The sequence below is a fragment of the Pleurodeles waltl genome, chromosome 10, assembly GCF_031143425.1.
Source record: "Pleurodeles waltl isolate 20211129_DDA chromosome 10, aPleWal1.hap1.20221129, whole genome shotgun sequence".
NCBI lineage: Eukaryota > Metazoa > Chordata > Amphibia > Caudata > Salamandridae > Pleurodeles > Pleurodeles waltl.
Window position 1 is genome coordinate 100,192,593 of NC_090449.1, and position 21,683 is coordinate 100,214,275.

Sequence of the window (21,683 nt, forward strand, 5' to 3'; positions counted from 1 at the left end):
AGAAATATTGCCTAGCTATATACGACTAAACAAAGATGTTTTTGATTCATTCGTACAATGTAATTTTGGGAAGCAACTGTATTGAAAGCGAAGATAGTTCCTATATGAAAAATAAATAAAATAAATATAAAAAAGGGAGAGTAAGCAGTTTATCCGACTCAGGGAAGGAGGGCGTGTAGGGGTAGTAAAGGTTTTCAGGGTTCAGGGAAGGGCAGCTTTAAGAGATAGTACGTTTTTTAGGGTAGACGGAAGTGTAGCATCGAGGGGTAATAGAAGGGTAGCATTAAGGGATAATATGGGCCTTTAGGGTTCAGAGTAAGGTGTGTAAAGGTGCAATAAGAGATTTTTAGGCATCAGGGAAGAGTAGCAATAAGGGGTAGTAAGAGGCTGTTAGTGTTCAGTGACTGGCAGTATAAGCAGTATTTAGGAGCTTTTAGGGTTGAGGTAAGTGTGGCGCTGAGGGGTAATAATGAAGCGCCATTTTATAAATCACCTCTATTACCTGATACCTGGGGACAAGGAAGTTCATTTAGAAAGTCAAAGGTTTTTAGTGTAATTTATGGAAATGACAATCTGATAGCTGAGGCCCGAAACAGGGCATTTACAGAAAATCTGAGTCAATAATCCATGCTGATTTGGGAAATCTAACTGCTGATGCTATGCTTTCGTTTACTCCCAGGGCAGAGGGTATTTTCTTGCATTTGTGATGTAATTCATTCTCTATGCTATCGGAGACCTAAGCATATAAAAACCAGTGCCACTACAGAACAGTATTTGGGGGGTAATGGTTACTTTAAAGTCAAGGATCTCTCACTACTAAGACCTCCTCAAAAAGCAGATCTCTTGAAGTGGAGACTTTATAAATAAATCCAGGATTTGTAAAATGCGGAAAATCACCTGTGAGGATCTCAAGGCACTGAATTGTAGACACAGAGAGATTAAATGATTTGCCTAGAATCACAGGACGTTGAGCCGACACCAAGACTCAAACCTGCTTCCCTCAGCTCTGAAGTCAGCAGCTCAGGCCATTTTGCCACACCTTCTTCATGGAGCTTCCCAGGACAGCAGTCCTCCGGAATTCCTGGAATTCTTAAAGTCGAGGCACTCAATGTCTAAACATTCTCAAAAAGAAAGCAATCTCAACATCAAGCCAATCTTATGGTTAAAATCTAAATTCTGTCCAGAAGAAACTGAAAAGTCAAAAGCAAAATTTCTGAGCAGTTCCGTGATGGATATCAATCACATGGGAGGAAGGGCAGTGCTCTGCCACATCCTTACGCAACAGCACCTTCAAAGTTCAGTAACCACTAGCTCTAATCCATTTGAGAAGGGTCCAAACATAAGTAAAGGAACAGCAATTGCTATATACATATCAGCTTTAATAACAAAGAGCCTCTGAAAAATGCATTTCTTAGAAACAGAAAGAACAGACGTTATTGTACATTATTTGGCAATGAGGTGAAAGGCATTAGAAATAAACCTACCATCAGGGAGAATAAGCTTGTGGAGTAAAAACTATGCCAGTTTACCAAAAAAATATTAATAAATTAAAAGGCAAACAACCAGAGTTAGAGATCTTTGGTCTGCAGAACAGAAAACTGGACAGAGGCTGCAGTCATTGCATTGCATTCTGAGATTTTATAGCAGCAATCTGTTTTAAGGAGACTGTGTGAGATTACTCTTTCGTGAGGATACTATCTAGCAGCATTTCTTGTAGTTTTCTTTTTAAAGAGTTTCTTGAACGCAGTTGAAAGTTTAATATTCTTCTTAATGCATTGTAGGTTTAAAGAAGACAGAAATTGCTGCTTTCACATAAGTGATGTTAAAATATTTACTTTTGACAGTGAAGTTACTCTTTGAAAGAAGTCTTACATGGATGACAAAAAGTGTTGGCATGCTTAATATTCACATAATGAATAAAGATCTCATGTTGGTGAACTAATGCAGGTGTATACCACTTGTACAAAAATATTTTCTACATGCACTTTTCTGTGTTATTTAAAAAGTAAACCTCTTACAAATGTAGTTTTACACTTACCTTCTTTCAGTGTCATCTAAATGAGAAAAGAGTACATTCTTTTTGATGGACTTGTCTAGAGCTGACATTGCTTTATAGTCTTTTGGTATAACCTGCAAAAGGTACAGAACATCCATGTTATGTTAATATATTATCACCGCCAATCTAGCATCCTTACAACTGAGTGTTTTATCATTTATTATATTTCCTTTAAGTGTGTTGACCAATGAATCTAACAACACCATTACAATTAAAGTAAGTAATTTAATGCTATCTAGCTACACTAGTTCAGGGCAGTTTGAGAACAATCAGATGAAAATAATGTTAAAATTAAGATCTTTATATAACACTACAATTTCACCCCCACAAGATCCCTGTTATAACATTTATTACTGTTGCAATTGTGTTCTGCCCATTTAGTACACCCGGATTCTTTGCTTATTGATCACATGTTTTTTTGACTTTTTACTATGGGGAAGTCTCACTACCGGTGTCCACCCATGGTAAGCACATGGCGAACTGACAGCGCGTGTTTACCACCAGTCTCCGACATTTAAGATAAGGTCGCCAAGACACAGTAAGGGTAAGGGACAATTGCCTGGTTACACATGAACACGTGTGGATATGTGAGCACACCTGTGCAGGCTGCGTGTGGGAGACTAATGTTGTGCACAGCCCAGTAACTGTACACAGGTAGCCTGGTGCAATGGGGACTTTGCAGGTGTAGATATTCACCTGGGACAGGCCTTAAAAGTGTGCTATTTACTAATAGGGAAGATCAGTATGATTTACTGTTTTGTCTACAGTGACACCCCATTATACACATAGGGTGAGAACTGCCGTAGAGCACAGTTTTGCTCCCCTTTGGCCTACAGAGACCATTAACATCTTGAATTGGAGTGTAACCTATGCATGAAAATCAACTATCTAACTTCCAAATTGATATCTGTACACCTTATGGGTAATCCAGAGTTTTCATATTTCACTGGCACAGCTCATGTTCAGAGCCCAAGCCTTTTGTCACCCTGCTGTGCCCCTTTAAGCTCTCTTCTCTCCAGCATCAGGAACAAAGGCCGCCACACACAAAAGAAGCAATTAACAGCACTTCTAGCAGCTCCTGAGGAAGAAAGGGGTGGGGCGAAATAATCTGCATCAATCACTCAATTTACACACTGTACCAGGGATGGGCTTGGCCCAAGCCTACTGAACAAAGGAGACTGCCCAGACAACTGGAGCCAAACCTGAGAGAGGGCTCTCTTTGAAATTCTAGTGTGCAAGTGTCTGGCAGTGATGTCAGCAAGGGGCAGAGCTGAGATCCCAGGAGGTGCTGTGACCAGTGGCCCCCGATGACACCATTTAGACTGTCCCAAAATCCTGGAGGGTTGGGACAGGGGTGGAGAGGTGACATGGCATCCTAGGATTGGCCAAGGTTGCCAGACTTCTGGAATCTTCCTCTCCCCTTTAAAAACTCTTGCACACGGGGGAAAATTCTCTCTTGCCTGTGGATTTTTCCACAATTCGCTGCTGGATCCTGGGACCGCCATGGAGAACTGGAAGGAGGAACCCAGTGACCCCCACTCAGGACCAAGGACTCTGCCCAGCTGACCCCAGGACTAGTGGGTCTCCTAAAGGGCCAGTGAGGCTGGTCCACTTATACCTCTGAGGATCAGCTGGATGAAAGCCCTGGACTTTTCTGCATTCAGAAACAAAAATCAAGAGGTGAGCTGGCTACAAGGAACTTACCTGAGGAAAAGTGGTCCACACCTCATTTGGTGTCCCACAGCTCTATGAAAATGGGCATTTTCTAAATAGAAGAGAGTGTTGGACCATTGGAGCAACTTATCTGACAGTGAACCAGGAGGAACAACTCTTATGAGGACGGCAATGCTTTGGAGGTGACAAGGTTGCTTCAACTACCCCTGGTGGCTAGAGCTCGCAACAAGGGGTAAAATGAGCCCAGGATCATTCACATTGGCCCAACTGGACCCAAGTCAAGGCATTTTAAATTTGGAGACCTTTTCTGCCATCGAGCGGTAGAGGCTCAGCTGCAGATGTAGTATATTCCCCAAGGTGGGCCAGGGCCTGAGAAACGGTGCAAGGAAGATATAGCTGAAAGTACTGCCGGGAGGGAGGGTGTGAGTGTGTGGGTTCTCCTCTCCTGTTTTCACCTTCTTGCCTGGGTACCTGATCCCCCAGGCACTGGTCTGTATAGAGGGCTGGGAGCCCATCCCTGGATCCCTGATGCAAGGGAGTGTCCACGTGCTCCCCCATGATGTCGGAAAGGGGCCCAGGACCCCATTCCTGAACCCCAAGGACCTAGGGTGCCTGCTGGCAGGAGAGGGCAGACCGAGAACAGCCCTGCCACTCTCGCAGGCAGCTAAGGAGAAGCTATCCATGAATGGGGCCAGTGGGGGTGGCCAGGTGTGGGCACCCTTGGTCACAAGAAGAGTCAGGTGGCGTGAGGCCACCAAAAAGGAAAGTAAAAAGGCAACATGGCTCTCTCGGCTCAGCGGGAGTCAATACTTTGTTATTCAGTGCACTTCCGGAGAAGCACTCCATAATGCGCTGTGGGGGCCGCATTTTTGTGCCCACATTTCTGGCTATTTCCTGCCTTGTGGTGGCCCCAGGATGAGAGGGGTCACCACCAACAAACTAAGGAAAGTGCAGATTTTCTTCCCAATGGATTTCAGGAGTCCCCATCCTTAGGTTGGGGGGACTCCACATCATTCACCACTACTGGGTTTTCCTTGAATTCTCAAGCACTCCCAAGACTGGAGAGTGCCACACCGTCTAGGGGCTATGTGTATGGTTGCGGTCATTATGGGTTTAGAACTCCCAAGACTGGAGCTTCTGCTCTACAGCTGGGAGTGGTACGCCCTATAGGGGCTACGTGTATGGTTGCAGTCATTATGGCCTGAAAGGCCTAAAGGTGCTTAAAAGCATTACATGTGTTGAAGCACCCTCTAGGGGCAAGTTTATGGTTGTAATGCAACAGCATTACAATGTGACATCCTCTAGGGGCTATTTTTGCAAGTGCAGGTTGATGGTGAAGAATGTATAAAACGTGCACAGAGACAATTTTTCCTCATTTCAAATGCATTATTGGTTTCACATAATGATTATAATAAATGCTTTATTGGTTCCCATAATGATGTCTATGTTCACTGCTCACAGTATATACAGTATATATGTTTTATTAGTCTTAACAAGTGTATTCGTGCTGGAAAATGATGATTTCACTTGATATGTAGGTGTGAATCGTGATTACTAGCCCACACCACCTACACCGCTACATTGAGAGAGTCAAGTGCTACAATGGGGTGCCTGGTTCCCAGTAAGGACAATTGTGGACCTATTACTTGTGCAGGCCAGACAACTAATAGACGAATTTCCTACAATTATGTTTGCAAATTTTGGAACCACGAAAGGGCAATAATAGGGCAATAGTTGTAGAGGAAAACAGCATTAAGGAATTGAAAATGTTACAGAACTGGAAGCCTGGGAATTATTAGGTTCCAGAGAATTTACAGTGCGGAAGAATTGATTTTTGTTAAGAGAATTTTAAAAGGTAGAGATAGAGCCTAAAAATAATAAATTAAGAATTATAATGAATACACAGCTTAACGTGTAGCTATTAATCTGCACATTAATGCAAATAAAATTAATTTAGTTACTGATTCAACTGTAATGCTTAAATACTGTCAATGAGAAAGCTAAGCCGGCCAGGAAACAAATTAATATCAGTGAACTCGAAAAGCAAAAAAAGTGATGGGTGGAATACTTTAATATATTTTAGTCACTGCTGCAGCTCAGAATAATTACCAATTGCTTGAATTAGCTTAAGCATTCCATCCATCCTATTTTTGAGATACCATACCTACAGCGGATATGCCAACCCTCTGGTTTCCACGCTGTGCCAAAGGACTCAACCTGCACCTCGCTAAAAGCTGAAAACACTAAGGTGAAGCTTGTGTTCCTAATTTAAGGAAACCTATCCTGGTAGTTCAGATTAGACAGTTCATATTGGAATATGACCAATTCCACAATGTATTTGGCCGGTCTCTGCCTAAAGTAGCATAGCGGGATAAGGAAACAAAAGAATGGACGCAGGGCAGAACAAAGTAATTAACAGCAGCTGAGATTAATTCAGCATTTCATCACTTTTTTCTTTCCCTAAATTTTGCAGACATCAAAGCTGCAATCTGAAATTTCACTTCAAACAGCATTATAGTATGCACGTGGTAATGTAGAATGTAGAACTCTAAATAAGAATAAGAAAAATGGGTCCACCAAGTTATATGTCCGGTGCTTTTTCTTAGCTCAAAGAGTTCAGTAGGTACTGAGTCTCTGAAGTCCATACAAGTCTATATGACTCAATAATCCTTCTTTAATTTTATCCTAGATGCTCTAGAGAATTTCTCGGGGAGTTTAAGTGTACAGTTTGTAACACAAGGCCAAAGGAAATATTAAAAACATTCTATGCAAACTAATTCTACGTATGTTATTTAAAATGTTTTTCAATTATTCCATTAAAGAAACAGATACTGAGTTGTTTGCGAACCTTGACTAGGTTTCTCTGAACATTCACATTTGTTAATGATAGAATTGCATAAACTATAAACATTAGAGGCAACTATATGTTAATCTCTGCTAATCACTGGCAAAGTCCATTTGATTTTTTTCTAAAAATGGGGCAGATCCACACCAACATTTTGTAAATATGGAGTGATGTTCTCTTGAGGAGGATGACACCTAAAGTTTATACATGGGTAAAGAAGTCCATCACACACGTTAGCAAGGGTAGACACAGTTAATCGCCTATCTTTTTAACAAAGGTCAATACCATGTAAACAGAATTAAAAAAATAAAACCACTGATAGTTAAAAAAAATATGTTTCATCATGTGCAAGAAAGGCTTACTATGGTAATCTTCATAGAGACCACAGTTGAAATTTTATCAGGTGTGAAACTGAGTCTAGATGTAAACTGGTACATAAAGCAGAAACTACACTTTGCAAAGTCTACAAAGTCTATCAAACAGCTCCAGTTTAGTATATAAGATACAAACTGCAATAGTACACAAAATCGGATATTCAGTAACCTCTGGAATTCAGTCCATGCAGTGCCCTAATATTTCAGGGATTATAATGCTTCTCTGTGTGGCTATTATTTCATGGACAGTTTGGTCATCAGCTAAACTTTAGAAGAACACTCAGGAATCACTCAAAGCCTTCTCCTCACTTTCCTATGATTCCGGAAATTTTATTTTGACTCTGTGGGCCTTGATTTCATTCTGCAGAACGTATTCTTAGTTCTACATTTCGGTCTACTTTTTATTTACATCTTGTAAACTCCTCAAGACTCACGAGGGAGCGAGATCTCATGTCAGAAGTTGTGACATGCTCCACACAAACAACCTGTGGCAATGAGAAGATGAAAATCTTTCTACGCCAATCTCTGTTGCCAGTAGATTGACTTAATAATATATTTTCCATGTACCAAGCTTCTTGGAGTTTTTAATATCTAACTTTCCAGTTTAATCAATCAAGACTTCTAGCCTTGTAATCAACTTTTGATAGCACTGAAGAAAATATATTGTTGGGGGAGTTACACATGGACCTATTCACAGTTTATTTTTACATTGGACATCTTTTCTGGTTGACAGGAGACAGTTTATCTGAGGTAATTCCAGCCCCACCATCAAAATTAAAGATTTTGCGGTCTTGTTCAACATATGATTTAGCATATATGACCGACCACCACCGGAAATATTTCAAGATCCACCAGTGTGTCAGCCAGGTATATTTTCAGGTCATTGTTTGTGGTTTAATGGAAGTCTTTGAAGTCTAAATTACTATTTTGAGAAGTGTAGCGATATGAGCAAATTTTAATGATGATGGAAATGTTCCTCTTCTGTTCAGGATTTGGAGCATTACAAGATCTATGTCAATATTAAATATTTTTTCTAACCAGCTCTTTATTCACAAAACATTAGGATCAGGAAGCAAAAGCAGAGCTAGGTGTTTGTCTTGCATTAAAAATCACTTGACTCCTCTCTGTCATACATCTCCTTGCACTCTGTCCTGCAGCACAGAATGTCATCCTGGCCTGCATCTTATTTTGGAACATATATTATCCTAATTGGCACAGGTCCATCTCTTCAAGGCAAGTGCCCAATGCCTCATTGTGTGTGAAGATAAACAGATGTGGACTACAGCTCCCACTTCAGCCCAGTTAAGCAGTTTCGTATCAGACCATAATGAGCCTGGGCAGCTTGGCCAAGCTGAGGAGAGAGGTCAGACCTAAAGGCCACCATACCTAGAACATATATGACAAGCCTTTCAACATTTTAAGAGAGAAGGAAGTAGCTTGTCTTTTGCAGTCACCTCTTCTTCCATTGTCCATCCACTCTCTAGGATCCCAAAAATGTTATATCTGCTCCAATCTGTCAGGCCCACTCGCCAGGCAAGGCTCCTATGGTCAATTCACTCTCATTCCTCATGTCCGAGCATCATCTAGTTTACTGTTCAGGACAGGTGAAAAACACATGAGACTGCTGTGTCCCATGACACTAGTCACTATCCTCCTCACCAAGGGTGACTTGTGCACAGGCTACCTCCTTTCACTCTGATTAGGAGTCATACTAAGCCCAGCTAATTTGCCTCTCTGACTAGCACAGGTTAACCCACTGCCTTCAACTATCACTGCTAGATCTGTTACAAAGCTGTCACAGACCATAGTTCACATGGAAGACTTCAGATCAGGAGGTTCTGTTTTACCTGGCAAATTCGAAACCTCAGATGCAGGTCGGCTGGGATATGCCTCACTAACACAGGAAGATGAACCTCAAGCATGCCGTAAAATAGGACATTTCTAAAGAAAATATGTCACGTCTGAACATACTGGCATAGGCGTCTCTTCCGCACTGGCACAGGAGCATTGCCCCACTGGCTGAGTCAGCAGCAGAAAATAAAACAATATTTCATTATCGTTTTATTTTTCTTCTGCTGGCTGAGCCAGCATGTGAAGGGAGGGGTGGGCTGGACCATGGGAGGGGAAGGAGTAGGAGGAGGAGAGAGTGCGCCTAAGTGCGCATGTGTGTGTTGGGCCAGTCGTCCTAGGCTGGCCAAGCACACATGCGCTCTTAGGTTTCTCCAGCCCAGCTGTGTTGCTTAGCCAGGTTGGAGAAATTGCACATACTCCCATGCGGAGTCTGAAGAGCAAACCAAGCCGCTCAGACCAATCCTGACCCTGCTCTCATGCTACGTTTATCATGGGAACAGGGCCAGGATTGCTGGGGAGCCTATGCTGGGGTCCCAGTGAATGCTGGGACACCAGAAGAGCAGAGGAGCAAGGCAGAACGGGGCGGCGGGAGCGGTAAGCGTTTGTTTTTTTACATTTGTTTCCCTCGTCTTTGTCGTCCTTGTCATCCCCAACCCCCCTTGACATTTGAGGCAGCCGCCACTGCTTCCCAGTCATCTTTTCCGAGCTTCTAGAGGCACCCAAGCATCAACTATTGACTATGATGGTGTATTTAAATAAGTATTTGCATTATGTTCAGCCTTCAAACAACATGTTTAGAATGACAATTGATGTTGCACGAGTTGGATACTAAAAGAACATTGGTTCTTCTACATGAATAATTTGTCCAGCTATTGGAACCTTGGACCGAAATTGTGTTGGAAGTATGACAGGTTGAATAGGGTTTGTGCTCTGCATCACTCTATGTTATGACCTTGGTTACTGGGTGTCTTATAGCATATTTCAGATCATTTTAAGCACCTTCAACTTCTAGCTTTAAGTAAGCTACCAGGCGCACAACGCCCATTGTCCTAGTAGAACGTCAGCTCCTCCCAGTCAATACATTCCTCCCCACCTTCGTGTGTCTTAGCCCATGATGTTGCAGGTTCCAGAACACACACAGTTCTTTACCTGATGTGTGCAAGACTGCACTGCAGATCCGGCCTCAGTGGCAACATCAAACAGAATATTTTGCATGCTATCCATAGGCTGAAGTGTTTAAAAAAGTAAGGTAACTAGGATCCTAAGTGCAATGGGGACAGAATAGAGACGTGACGAAAAAAGAACAAAATATTCTGCAACTATTTTGTTAGCATTTCTTCTTCATGCAAAATCCATACAACATATAACACTTACAATTTAAATGAAAAAAGCAAGTTAAAGGAAAAGGTGGGAAATGCATTCTCTTATGCTATGAAAGCTCAGTTGTATAATTCGATCACTGCAGAGGTCTGTGTGTGTGACCAGACAAGGTGGAACAGTGGCGTGCGTTTATGGGATTCAAGGTCCGAGCCTGCGACTGAAAGAGCTGTGAATATGCAAGCCATTATTTTAACATAGTTTTACAGACCGCATATGGTTGTGTATATTATAGTATGCTAAAAGTAAATCCATTTATATATTTAGTAAAATGCAGTTATACTGAACCTAGTGCAAAGGTTTTTTATCAGCATCTAATAGAGGAACACGTTCCAGAACTCAGCAGATAACACCATTATATTTCGTCTCAAAAATAATACAATTTAATCACCATGAATCCTCAAATGACTCCGTCGGTTAAATCCATATACTGGTAACCAAGCAGCCTTCAGATTTGCTGATCAACCCATTGCACACATATACATGTCTTTCGTTTATCAATAATGGCTGCCATCTAATAGCCTGGCTGGTGAAAACCAAGATCTTTGTTGGTTGCTACCCTGGCCCTAATTGTCAGTGACTGTCGGAACAAACATGATACATCAAACAAGTAACTGCAGGTTCTTAAGTCTGGGTGATACATCAGGTGGTCACACCCAAATCCATCAGTCTTTCGCACTACTGTGATATGATCAAAGGGTGCATTGTCCTCCGTGATTTTTGGTGTGTCTGTCAAAAGATGAAAACTTAACTTCAGGAAGAAGATTCCCCAAGGTTGTTGTAACAAACCAGACTAAATACTTCTGGAAACCTGAACACCTTTTAAGTTTTCAGGATGTTTACCTTTCTGACATAAGATACCGCATCCTCTTCTGTATACACTTCAGCACTAACCCCTCCTCTTCTGCGACGAACTTTGACGGCAGGATTTGGAGGTGGAGGGGAGATTTCATCATCGTGAGAATCGGACTGGGAACTTGACTTCTGTTTCGCCAAAATCTGTTTGGTTTCTTCCTGTAAATTAGAATATGTGATTAAAATCCTCATAAAATATACATGTACATGAGGGTTGTTGTATTTATTTTGGAATACCAAACTTCTATAAAACTTTTATCGCAATTATTCATACAAAGCACTAGAAAACATTATTGAATCCTAAGACTAATATTTCCTACAAAACATTTAAAACAATTGGCTTAACAAATCATTCTGGACATAAATTTCTTCTTAGTCAACTTCCCTATTGCATTCCTAACCCAACCCCACCACACACGTTAACAAATAATGCTGTAATTTACCTACAAACTAAAAGTCATTGAAGTTTAACTGCATCCAGCTTGTGAAAGAGAAAGGAGTCTAGACAAAACATAAGCACTCATTTCTTATCAAAGTATTCAATCCTCGCATAATCATATTTCAAGGGAAGATTAAAATGTCCAGGCAAGTGTGGATGTGAGCCAGATTCACATCTAAGAGGAAATGACAAGCACAAAACTGATTGGCAGGTGCAAAACACTGAATTTACTCTTCTGGATAATCCTTCATTTTGGATGAGTGCTCAGTGCAGTAAATCACTGGCCAAAAAGGGAAATGGGTCATTATTCGACAGCTGCCCATTAAAAGGTTGGTGAATCCCCAAATCACCCAATACCTTGTTGGGCCGAGAGAACTCATAAATATACTGAAGGTCCTTTACAACCAAAAAAGATAATTCATTGCAGTTAAAAACCAAGTCAATTTTCAGGAAAGGGCGCAAATAGGTACATACTTAATTTCACAGAGGGTAGGACAAAGAGTTTTTTGTCAATAAATATTTTCCCCATGGACAAAATGCAAAATGTGTTTTTGCACATTTTCACTATAGGTATTGCAGCTCATTGCCCTCAATGTGGACACTCCACTAGAGTATTCATGGCAGTCCAGGAATAAACTAAATGTATTTGATCTGCTTCAAACTACATTACATTCTCACTGGGTTTTATTGATCCCTGAAAATACTTACATATATATACAAACTGTAGACATGTATGATGCCTCTGCTACTTACATACGTCTTTTCACCTGGCCTATATTTGATACATTATTTGTGTATTGATATAGATTTTTTTTATTCGAGAAAGTGGGAATTGACTACTGACTGGTACGCTACAGCTATACTTTTCTCCATCATGGCAATAATTCTGGATTGCTTCAGAGATGCCCCATATAAATCGTCAGAGCATGCAATCAACATCACAGATTCATGGAATAGTTTCGCCCTCTTGGGAATAAAGAATATTGCATAACATTGAATGGAACATCACACCATTTCCCACAAAGCTCTCCCAAAAGATGCTGATGTGATTAGGGTCAACTCGTCAACGCACCGAGTCCAAATTCTTCCCTAACAGCAACAGTAGGAGAGAGACTGGGCTATATAAAGATGTATTTCAAATGTATTCTTTCTGGAAACAAGGCTTCATGAATCAGCTGGTAACCGCAGTACAATGTCAGGCAATGCAAACGCCTTTACCTTGGCTTATATGCCCTAACAGCTACACCTGCATTTTCCTGTTCATCTACACTAATGTCGAGGGAATTCTCCTGCTTATATTTTACTCTGAACCCAATTTGTAAAATCACCCCAACAACTAATCAAAATATGGATAAAAACCTGTACTTTTTAAAAGAGGCAGATTAGGCCGCCATAAAGTCAGCCCTGGGTATGCCCCTGCAATGGACTGCCTTTCTGCAACTTCTAGGGAGAAAAACATATTTTATGGTGGTCCGAAGTTTTACTCTTTTACTTTAACACTGCCTGTGATGCACGAGGACCCATCTATAGGCGTGATCAATTTTATTTGGGTCTTGAAAGAAGCGTGAAGATCATCAACCTCAGCCCCATTTGTATAGGAAGAAAATTAAATGTTAGCAAATATGTGAACCAGTGGAATTGGTCTTTTAGTGAAGATCAAGATCGTGCCAACTCGGCTGCCCGTTTTACATTTCTGCAGCTCAAGAGGAGGCAATTTAAAAGTGCTGCCCAAGTGCCAATGGAATGTCCCTGATGCATCCACCTTCCTGCTCATGAGCACCTGGAACAAGCTGCTGAAATTTGCTGCTAGGCGTTTTGCAACAACCCTCAACTTCTCCTTAATACACACCGCTTGCTCCCTCCTTGGTCTAATTAATTGAGGTTCCTGCAGGCCTCGGCCCCAGGCAATATGCACAAATCCTTACTGCTTCCAGACTACCGAGCAGGCAAATACTGCAACCACAGATACTACAATAAAAGGGAAAACCTTTGTATTTTCCACCTACTACCAGGACGACTGGCGCTTCAGACACCTTAGGTCAGTCCCAGCTCTTGCTTCTTTTTCTGAGAATCATACAAGGGCAGTCCTTGTAGCTCAAACAGCAAGGGCAAAGTGACCATTCCTCTATAAGGTCGGACAAGCCCCTGAGTCTATACTCTTATTAGGATCAGTATACCTGTCACTTTTCTCTGACTAATACACATTCCAATCACCTCTGTTATATGTTTTTAGGTCGAGCCTAGGTACGGCGCATGCGCCGTCTCTCGACATGCTGTATTTGCTTCTGTAGGTTTTCGCCACCTTCGAAACTTCCTTTGGTTCATGCTTTACATTTATCCCGCAGTCCGTGCCAGGATCCTCTTGGTATCGGCCATATGTTTAATTTCGGCGCACTACTTTTTTTCGCCGTTCGCGTGTTGGCGCTTTTTGTCAATTGCTGTTCTGCCGTCGCGTTCACCCGATCCTGTAGGCGTTCACTCAAGGGAGTTCATCCATTGCCGAAGTACAATCAGCATTTGTAATTTTGTTTTCGTTCGTTATTTTGTTTGGATTCGCGATGTTTAATTTTATTTGTTCTGATCAGGATCGGCGTATTTTTGTAGGCGCGGGGAGTGCCGCTGCCGAGACTTGAACCTGGTTCTCCAGTCCTAAAGTCGCCAGCTCTCTGAATGTTACTCCGTATCATCTCACACTGCTAACTTGAAAAGCAAACTTGCTTTGTCTCGCTCTTTTTTCCCCTTCCCTCGTTTACAGGCGGGTTGTTTCTCTTTTATGCCCTCTCTTCCTCTCACAACAGTCATCGTTTTAAGGACACAGGAAAATTTGAAAAACGTAGATGAATAAGCCAGGCAGATAGACAACACTGTCCCAGGATCCCTGACCATGTTTGCTGTTGCCTCTAAATCTTGTCATGTGCTCATTTTAGGTGAAAGAGGCTCCGAGGGGGCAGCAGCTGGAGCATGGACGATGCTGTCCGGGCTGACCCGAGCAGCTGAAAAGCTGTATGTCCTGGTGCTGGAGTGAGCCATTTGGTTCTGCTCTACAGCCTGCAGACAACCTCCCACTTGTTCTTGCCATTTATTTCCCTACTCCTGCTCCCACTCCATATTTCAGCAGGTGTAAAAGTCAGACCACAGGGTTTGCTACAAGCAATCTGTTTCTGATGGCACAGATGAAGATGCCAGCTGTAGTGGAAGGGGTTGTGTAATGCTCTGGCACATAAGCAGGTGAGCTAAATATTGGTCTACTTTTTGGTGATAGCCCCCTTTAGTCAGGATCCGGGTATCGTTTTAGCACGTGAGGCCATCGGGCGAAAAGTGTGGACCTGATTTTCAAGGGGCATATCCCTAGAAAGAGTCCCGCCCACCTTAGCGTAGCAGATAGGGCGACCACTTCCTTCCACGTCATTACAAACACTGTTTCCAGTCCTGGGCTGTAATGCGATCACCTAAGGCATTCTGGGTGTTGCACTCTTGTTTTTCTTCCACTGATCTATTTACACAAACACAACTGAAGCCAGTTATTTGTAGGTGAAATGTTAGGGACAGAGACAATGTCCATCATGGCCCTAGAGTGAGCTGGTCGCTGTAATAGCAACACTGCCCCTGACGCTCTGTAATATGTAACGTAACAATATGCTGTGGTGGTCTCCCTTCATACATTTGTGTAGTACATGCTGCCCATTTCTTAAAAATACATATAAAGGGTGAAATGTCTTGATATACTAATAGTAGGTTACAGAATGAATGCTGTGAAGTGACCACAAGGATACTGCACGGTGCTCTCAAAACACCTTCATTGACAAATACAGAAATGCAACCTTAACTTGTCCTGAATACAGTATTGTGTCAGGTCATGTGTTGGTTAGTGTTCTTGTGCATACTGGGGGTAAGCCAAGACAGTGATTATAAAATTCCTATCAGTCTTAACTACAGCATATGTCGTCATGAACTAAAACTGCCATATGTTTCACATTATGTCATGCTACAGATATTTTGTAGTGCCTTGTGTCCATTAGTATGGCTCCTGAGCACTGCCAAAATTCAGGTGCCTTCACATACTGGGCCAGCGGATTCTGTCGTTGACCGCAGCCTCTTTTCTGTTTGTTGGGTACGATCAACAGTGGGGTGGGTGTGGTTGATATGCTGCTTGCATTTTTCATGTTGTTTGAGCTGTAATAGTTAATGTTGTTGGGTGTGTGTATGGGTGTGTGTGTTTGTAGCCAGAGGTCTTTACACATTCGGGAAAGGTCTGGAATTTGTAATAATGAGAACTCAGTAAACCCTGGCGCAACTCCACCTGCTGCACTATTGATATGTATGCCCCTGTGTGAAATGGTACTTTTGCAAGGTCAGTAATTGATCTGATTTGGTGAGGGTCAAATGTATCCTTTGTCATTGTGGTGCTCTTTCCTGCACATCCTCAGTAGATGCGGATTGCCAAGCGTTCCATGAATCGCATCAGTTGCATCCGAAATTTTGCACACCTAATGGGATGAAGGATTGTGCTCATAAAAGCGCCACCCAGTGAATTATGTGACGCGTATTTTAGCTTACAGCTTTTATCTTTAATTCAAATGTGTGGAATTCTAGCAAATTTCCTATGCACAGTACTGACTGTAAGGAAGTCCATGGGCGCACTGGACAAATCTTATTGGAACGTTTTGAATTTTTGGTAAATTTTATACCTTCTGGAAAAAACTGCAAGGAAACTTGACCTGGCATTGGTGTAAACTCACTAGGTTTTATACACTTGCACTGAATGAATTAAGGATGTGTTTTATTACTTTCCCTCTTTTTACTATTTATCTTTTTTTATATATATCTATTTACTTATTACTAAATGTGCTATTATTTGATACTTTTGTGGCTAGCTGAAAGCCGAATAAAGTTTGTTTGATGATGATGATGAATTATGTCACAGTCCTTAATTCCTATTATTGCTAACTGTTACAGATGCAGGATACGGCAAAGTAAATGTTTTTTTCAACACACTAGATGGCCCCATTACAAGTGGCACTCAGACAAACAAAGCAATATATATATATATATATATATTTATATATATATATATATATCTGACCTAGTGATGGTCACCACTAGGTAGTTATAGTTAGGACCTGGTTTCTTTAACAAAAATGTTTTTTACTTGCCTATATTTTTGTCACCGGTTGATGAATCTTACATCACGTCAGCTGCTATCTAGAAAGTTTCAGGGTGATTCGTTAAGCGAGGCGGAGTAAAGGGGGGGAGGGGGGCAAAACTTGTTATCCCCATTCATTTTTCCATAGGAAGTTTGAATAGCAATAGCACCAAAACCTCTGGACGGAATTTCACCAAATTTGGCAGAAAAATAGCTTTTTGTCCAGAAAGCGACCTTTTTGTTATTTGGTGTAAATCTGTTTAGTAATTTTAGAGAAATTAAGAAAATCCAAATTTGTATCTATAGAGATGCAAAGGATTTGCAACCTCTCCCAATCGCGTGCTGAGATCTGATTGGCTGTCAACACTTATACAACGAAGTGCTGCCAGCCATGTTGGGACTCGGCTTAGCCAAGTCCTAGAAAAAAGGTTAAAAATAATGAAAAAGGGCCAGGGAGATGCACCCTGACCCCTCAGCTCTGGTGCTGGGGTCCAGAGGGACCCCCACAGGGCTAAAAAGCACTTAAAAAATAAAAATTTTGCTGCGGAATCGAGACAGGGTCGCAAATCCACAGTACATTTTTTTAAACAAATGAAGCGCAGGCTCCTGCGCTTCTTTATTCAGAAGCCCTCAGGTGTACCAAGTCCTGGGGGCTTTGTTTATTAGAGTGTCGGGGGCCACCTCCCCGGGTCTTAGAACTAATATTTTAAGGGGGGAACCACATGCCCCCTGCTGCCCTGGGGTCCCCTACCTCCATGGGGCGATACTAAAAGAATGAAGGGGGTCTGTTTCAGACTCCACAAAGCCCCGGAACCACTACCTCCCCAGGGCTATTCAAGTTGGAAAGCCCCCTGGAGGAGCCACTGATGGCTCTGGGGACCACCACCCCCAGGGCCAATCTCCTGCTATGTCCCGGGGTGCCTACCTCTGGGACACAGAGGTTTGCGGTGGCTTGGCGGGAGCTTTAAAGCTGCCGCCAATTCACAGTAAACACTCCCATCCGATGAAGGGACAGCTATCAAACAAATCTTCCTTCATCAGAGCAGAGGTTTCCTCAGTCTGCCTGCCGACATGCTGGCAGGCAGACAGAGTAAAAAATTGCTCTCACAGAGAGGAAGCTGCTTCAGTGCTGGCTCCCGCAGGAGGTGGGGAGACAGCTGGGACCATGACGGCGTTCAGGCTCCCCCGACAGTGGCCAACATTGAGACTGGGTGCCTAGGGGGGCATCCAGGTCACATGGCTGGGCCTTGGGGGATGGGGTCCTCGGGGACGAGATTGGCTCTGGGAACGGGGGCCACGCAGCCCCCCTCCTGAAAAAAAAAAAAAATTGGGCCGTGCCCCAGGGGTTGGGGTCCCCGAGGCTAAGACTTGCCTAGGAAGGGGGGGCCGCAGGGCCCCTCTCCACAAAAAAATAAAAATAAATTAGGCCTCTGAGATGTGGTCCCCAGGGCTGAGATCGGCCTGGGGAGGGAGGCCTACACACCCCCCCTTCCAAAAATGTTTTTAATGTTTTCGTCAGGCCTCAGTGGATAGGACCCCTGGGGCCAAGATTGGCCAGGGGCACGCAGCCACCTCCCCCCCAAAAAATAATATTCAATATTTATGCTGGACCCCAGGGGATGGGGTCCCCGGGGGCGACATCAGCCTGAGGAGGTGGGGCCATGCAGGGTTGGGTGATTATAGGGTTTGGCCTTATGGACTGGCTGCAGATGGTGGTTGGATTAACGTACAGTAATGAAAATTACTATATGTTAAAAAAACATAGAAATTCGCTGAAAAAACAAAGGTTAGAGGGACGTTATAGTTAGGAAATAGAACTAAAAAAAACATAGAAATTCACTTAAAATAGTTAGGCTTACATTTTAAACGTACCAAACCATAGACATTCACCAGTTATAGTTAGCGTTATCTCAAATATCTCGTGCCCTAAGGGAATTATAACTTGCGCCCTTGCCATGCACTGCTAATTACCTCACAAATTATGGCACTCATGACATCTTTGATAACATCTTTAATAATATCAATGTAATATTTACAGTAAAACTTTTGATGAAAAAACTGTGCATGGCGGGGGCATGAGTTATAGAAACCTTAGGGCACAAGTTTTAGTTACTAAGATAATTCTAACTGGTGAATTTCTATGATTTGTTACGTTTAAAATGTGAGCCTAACTATAACATCCATGTAAACTTTTTTTTTGTTGTAACAAATATATATATATACATATACACATCGTGTAATTCCTGGATATCTGTCTGCTTATGGAAGATGCTAAACAATAACCCCAAAAAAGGCAAACAAGTAAACCTGCACTCACATGCAAAAGGAGAGCCCTATTGGCTATGGCAATGCTTGTTCTTTCTTATGTTGCTTTTTTGCTTTTCACCCTCAATTTACTTCACCTCTCTATCAAGTAAATCAATCATCACCTGTGCCGTAGGCATCATAACGGTATGTTTTAAGGTGAATATTTATATAGTTACTATCACAATAAACACCTGATGCATCCTAAGATCCACAAAGAAGTACAATGCATCTTCTAGGCGGGCCATGGCTATTGCTTCCAATACAAGGAACGGCACAAACAATGGTGCAGGGCAGGGACACACCAACATAAAAATATTGTAGAAAATTTTCGACTCTGTGTGCTTTGTCCTGAAAAAGGCCTGAATCAATGGGCCAAAACGCATTGATCAGGATTTCCAAATTCCTTTAAAGTTTGAAAAACATGGATTAATTCAAAATGAACTGCGAGGACTGAAAATGTTTATAAGGACAGTCCTTGATTTTGCCCTACACCAGGAATTTCAGGACTACATCTGGGTCGACTTTGGAAAAATGAATTTATAAGGAGACACCCAAGTTGTTTAAAAAAAATGATTACAAGAACTATACATTAATTAGAGTAACGTTTATGTACAATAAGTAATTTTTAGATTCTTGCAATCTTAGATCGAGCTATAGGCTTGTGGAGAAGTGTGATACCTACTGAGGAACATGTATAGATTAATTTACAATGGAATGTTAATGCATTTGACCAATAGTGAGGAAGACCACTATTGCTGTGCCGGTCAAAGATGGCTTGTTATTTGTCCCTATAAAGAACCAACCCCTTCTTGTTACTGATTTGTTTGCATAGGGTAGTCAGGCAGTCCTGTGTTTTCCGTAGATGACTACACCTTCCGTCTCCACTACCAAACCAAACCCTGGAGGATTAGACAAGTTAAACGCCAAGCCCTCCACTGTAAACTTTATTGTCAAACATGAACTTCCTGCCACTAGTGGTGCTGTAGCTATAGATAAGCACTGAACAACTTGCACAGTAGGGACAAAGGAGCCAACTGCTGCTTCATTAACAAAAGCAGGCCAATAATATTAGCTTTAGAGATCCCAAACAAGGCATCAAATTCCACTACTCAAGACACAGCAGCCAATCACTTTCTCCAAATACACTTTTGGTTACACACATATGCTACCAACTGAATTATAGGTCTGATCTGGTTTACAAATGTCTCTGAAACTAGGTTCAGTACAAAATGGGGAGTTTGTAGAGTGAGCCCTTCACTTTTCCTTATGTCACTGTAGTGCCTATGCTTATATCCTCTACACTAACTCCTAGAGCGTGAGAATTGTTTCCTTGTGCTTTTTTTCAGTGCTGGTTCTATCAATTTAATCACGTGGGAATTCCAACCCCTAAACTGAAAGATATTTAGACTGTTTCTCATCCAGTGAAATCCCTTGGCTCTCTGGTGAACAGTGTGAAGTTATAGGCTCACCCATACTTAGGCCCTCATTCTAACCCTGGCGGTGTAACACCGCCAGGGCAGAGGGCAGAGGAAGCACCGCCAACAGGCTGGCGGTGCTTCCTGGGCCATTCTGACCGCCGCGGTCAGAAAAGGGGAACCGGCGGTTTCCCGCCGGTTTTCCCCTGGCCCAGGGAATCCTCCATGGCGGCGCTGCTTGCAGCGCTGCCATGGGGATTCCGACCCCCTTACCGCCAGCCTGTTTCTGGCGGTTTTCACCGCCAGGAATAGGCTGGCGGTAACGGGTGTCATGGGGCCCCTGCACTGCCCATGCCACAGGCATGGGCAGTGCAGGGGCCCCCTAACAGGGCCCCACCATGATTTTCACTGTCTGCTGAGCAGACAGTGAAAATCGCGACAGGTGCCACTGCACCCGTCGCACCCCTGCAACTCCGCCGGCTCCATTCGGAGCCGGCATCCTCGTTGCAGGGGCATTTCCGCTGGGCCGGCGGGCGATCTTTTGGAGAGCGCCCGCCGGCCCAGCGGAAATGTAAGAATGGCCGGTCATTTGTCGGCGGGACTTTGGCGGGCGGCCTCGGCCGCCCGCCAAAGTCTGAATGAGGCCCTTAGTTTTTAGAACAATAAGCCTATGAGGTAAGTCTGGTTGTTTCAAAACACACTAAGAACTGTTTCTCTTTTGGGAATATATGCAATCTAGACTATGCAAAGAATGAGAGAGAAGTTATGTAGCCAATGGGATCCAGTTTGGATGCTCCTGGTTTACCACAGACCAGGATGGAGGATGAGGACAGTCTCTCCAGACAGTGGAGTTGTATTGCCTGCATTACTGTGATTGAAGGGTAGAGGTCCAGACACTGAAGTTAGAAGAATGGAGACAGGGCTACTTTTAGAAATGTCATGAAGACCTTGTTCTGAAGGGGCAGCTGATTAGTGCTTCCTGAGCAATGTTATTTGGTGGATGCTATAGGTGGAGGGTGGGACTGCAGTTTCTATTGTCCAAGGTGAGGACGTTTCCAGGCCAGGACCACCCCTTAGTCTACACGATTACTGTTTCAGAACCTCACACTTCATCAAGCCCATAGTGTGGATGATTATGCTTGGCAACCGCACCAAGGCTACCTGCTGTGAGGAGTAGCACTTTACAGAAAGGCTCTTTTTAGAGAGCAGCCTGAGGATGACATCTGAAAGAGAACTAAGCCAAACCAGTATGAGGTCTGAGACAGTGGATCCACATCCCGGTCAAGAAAGAGTGTTTTGTTCTACTTCAAATTCATCTTGAACAAGGAAGAGAATACAGGAAGGGGA

At 42.8% G+C, this 21,683-nt stretch overlaps 1 protein-coding gene across 2 annotated transcripts in view; it reads right to left on the reverse strand.

Moving 5' to 3' along the window:
• The window catches only part of PRKAR1B (protein kinase cAMP-dependent type I regulatory subunit beta), a 524,789-nt gene that overhangs the window by 337,744 nt on the left and 165,362 nt on the right, over positions 1 to 21,683 (reverse strand). For both annotated transcript variants that reach the window (XM_069209839.1, XM_069209840.1), the window contains exons 3-4: positions 11,021 to 11,191; positions 2,039 to 2,130 (exon numbers count right to left, since the gene is read on the reverse strand). In XM_069209839.1, coding sequence (XP_069065940.1) covers positions 2,039 to 2,130; positions 11,021 to 11,191 — 263 coding nt within the window. The remainder of the gene's footprint in view (positions 1 to 2,038; positions 2,131 to 11,020; positions 11,192 to 21,683) is intronic.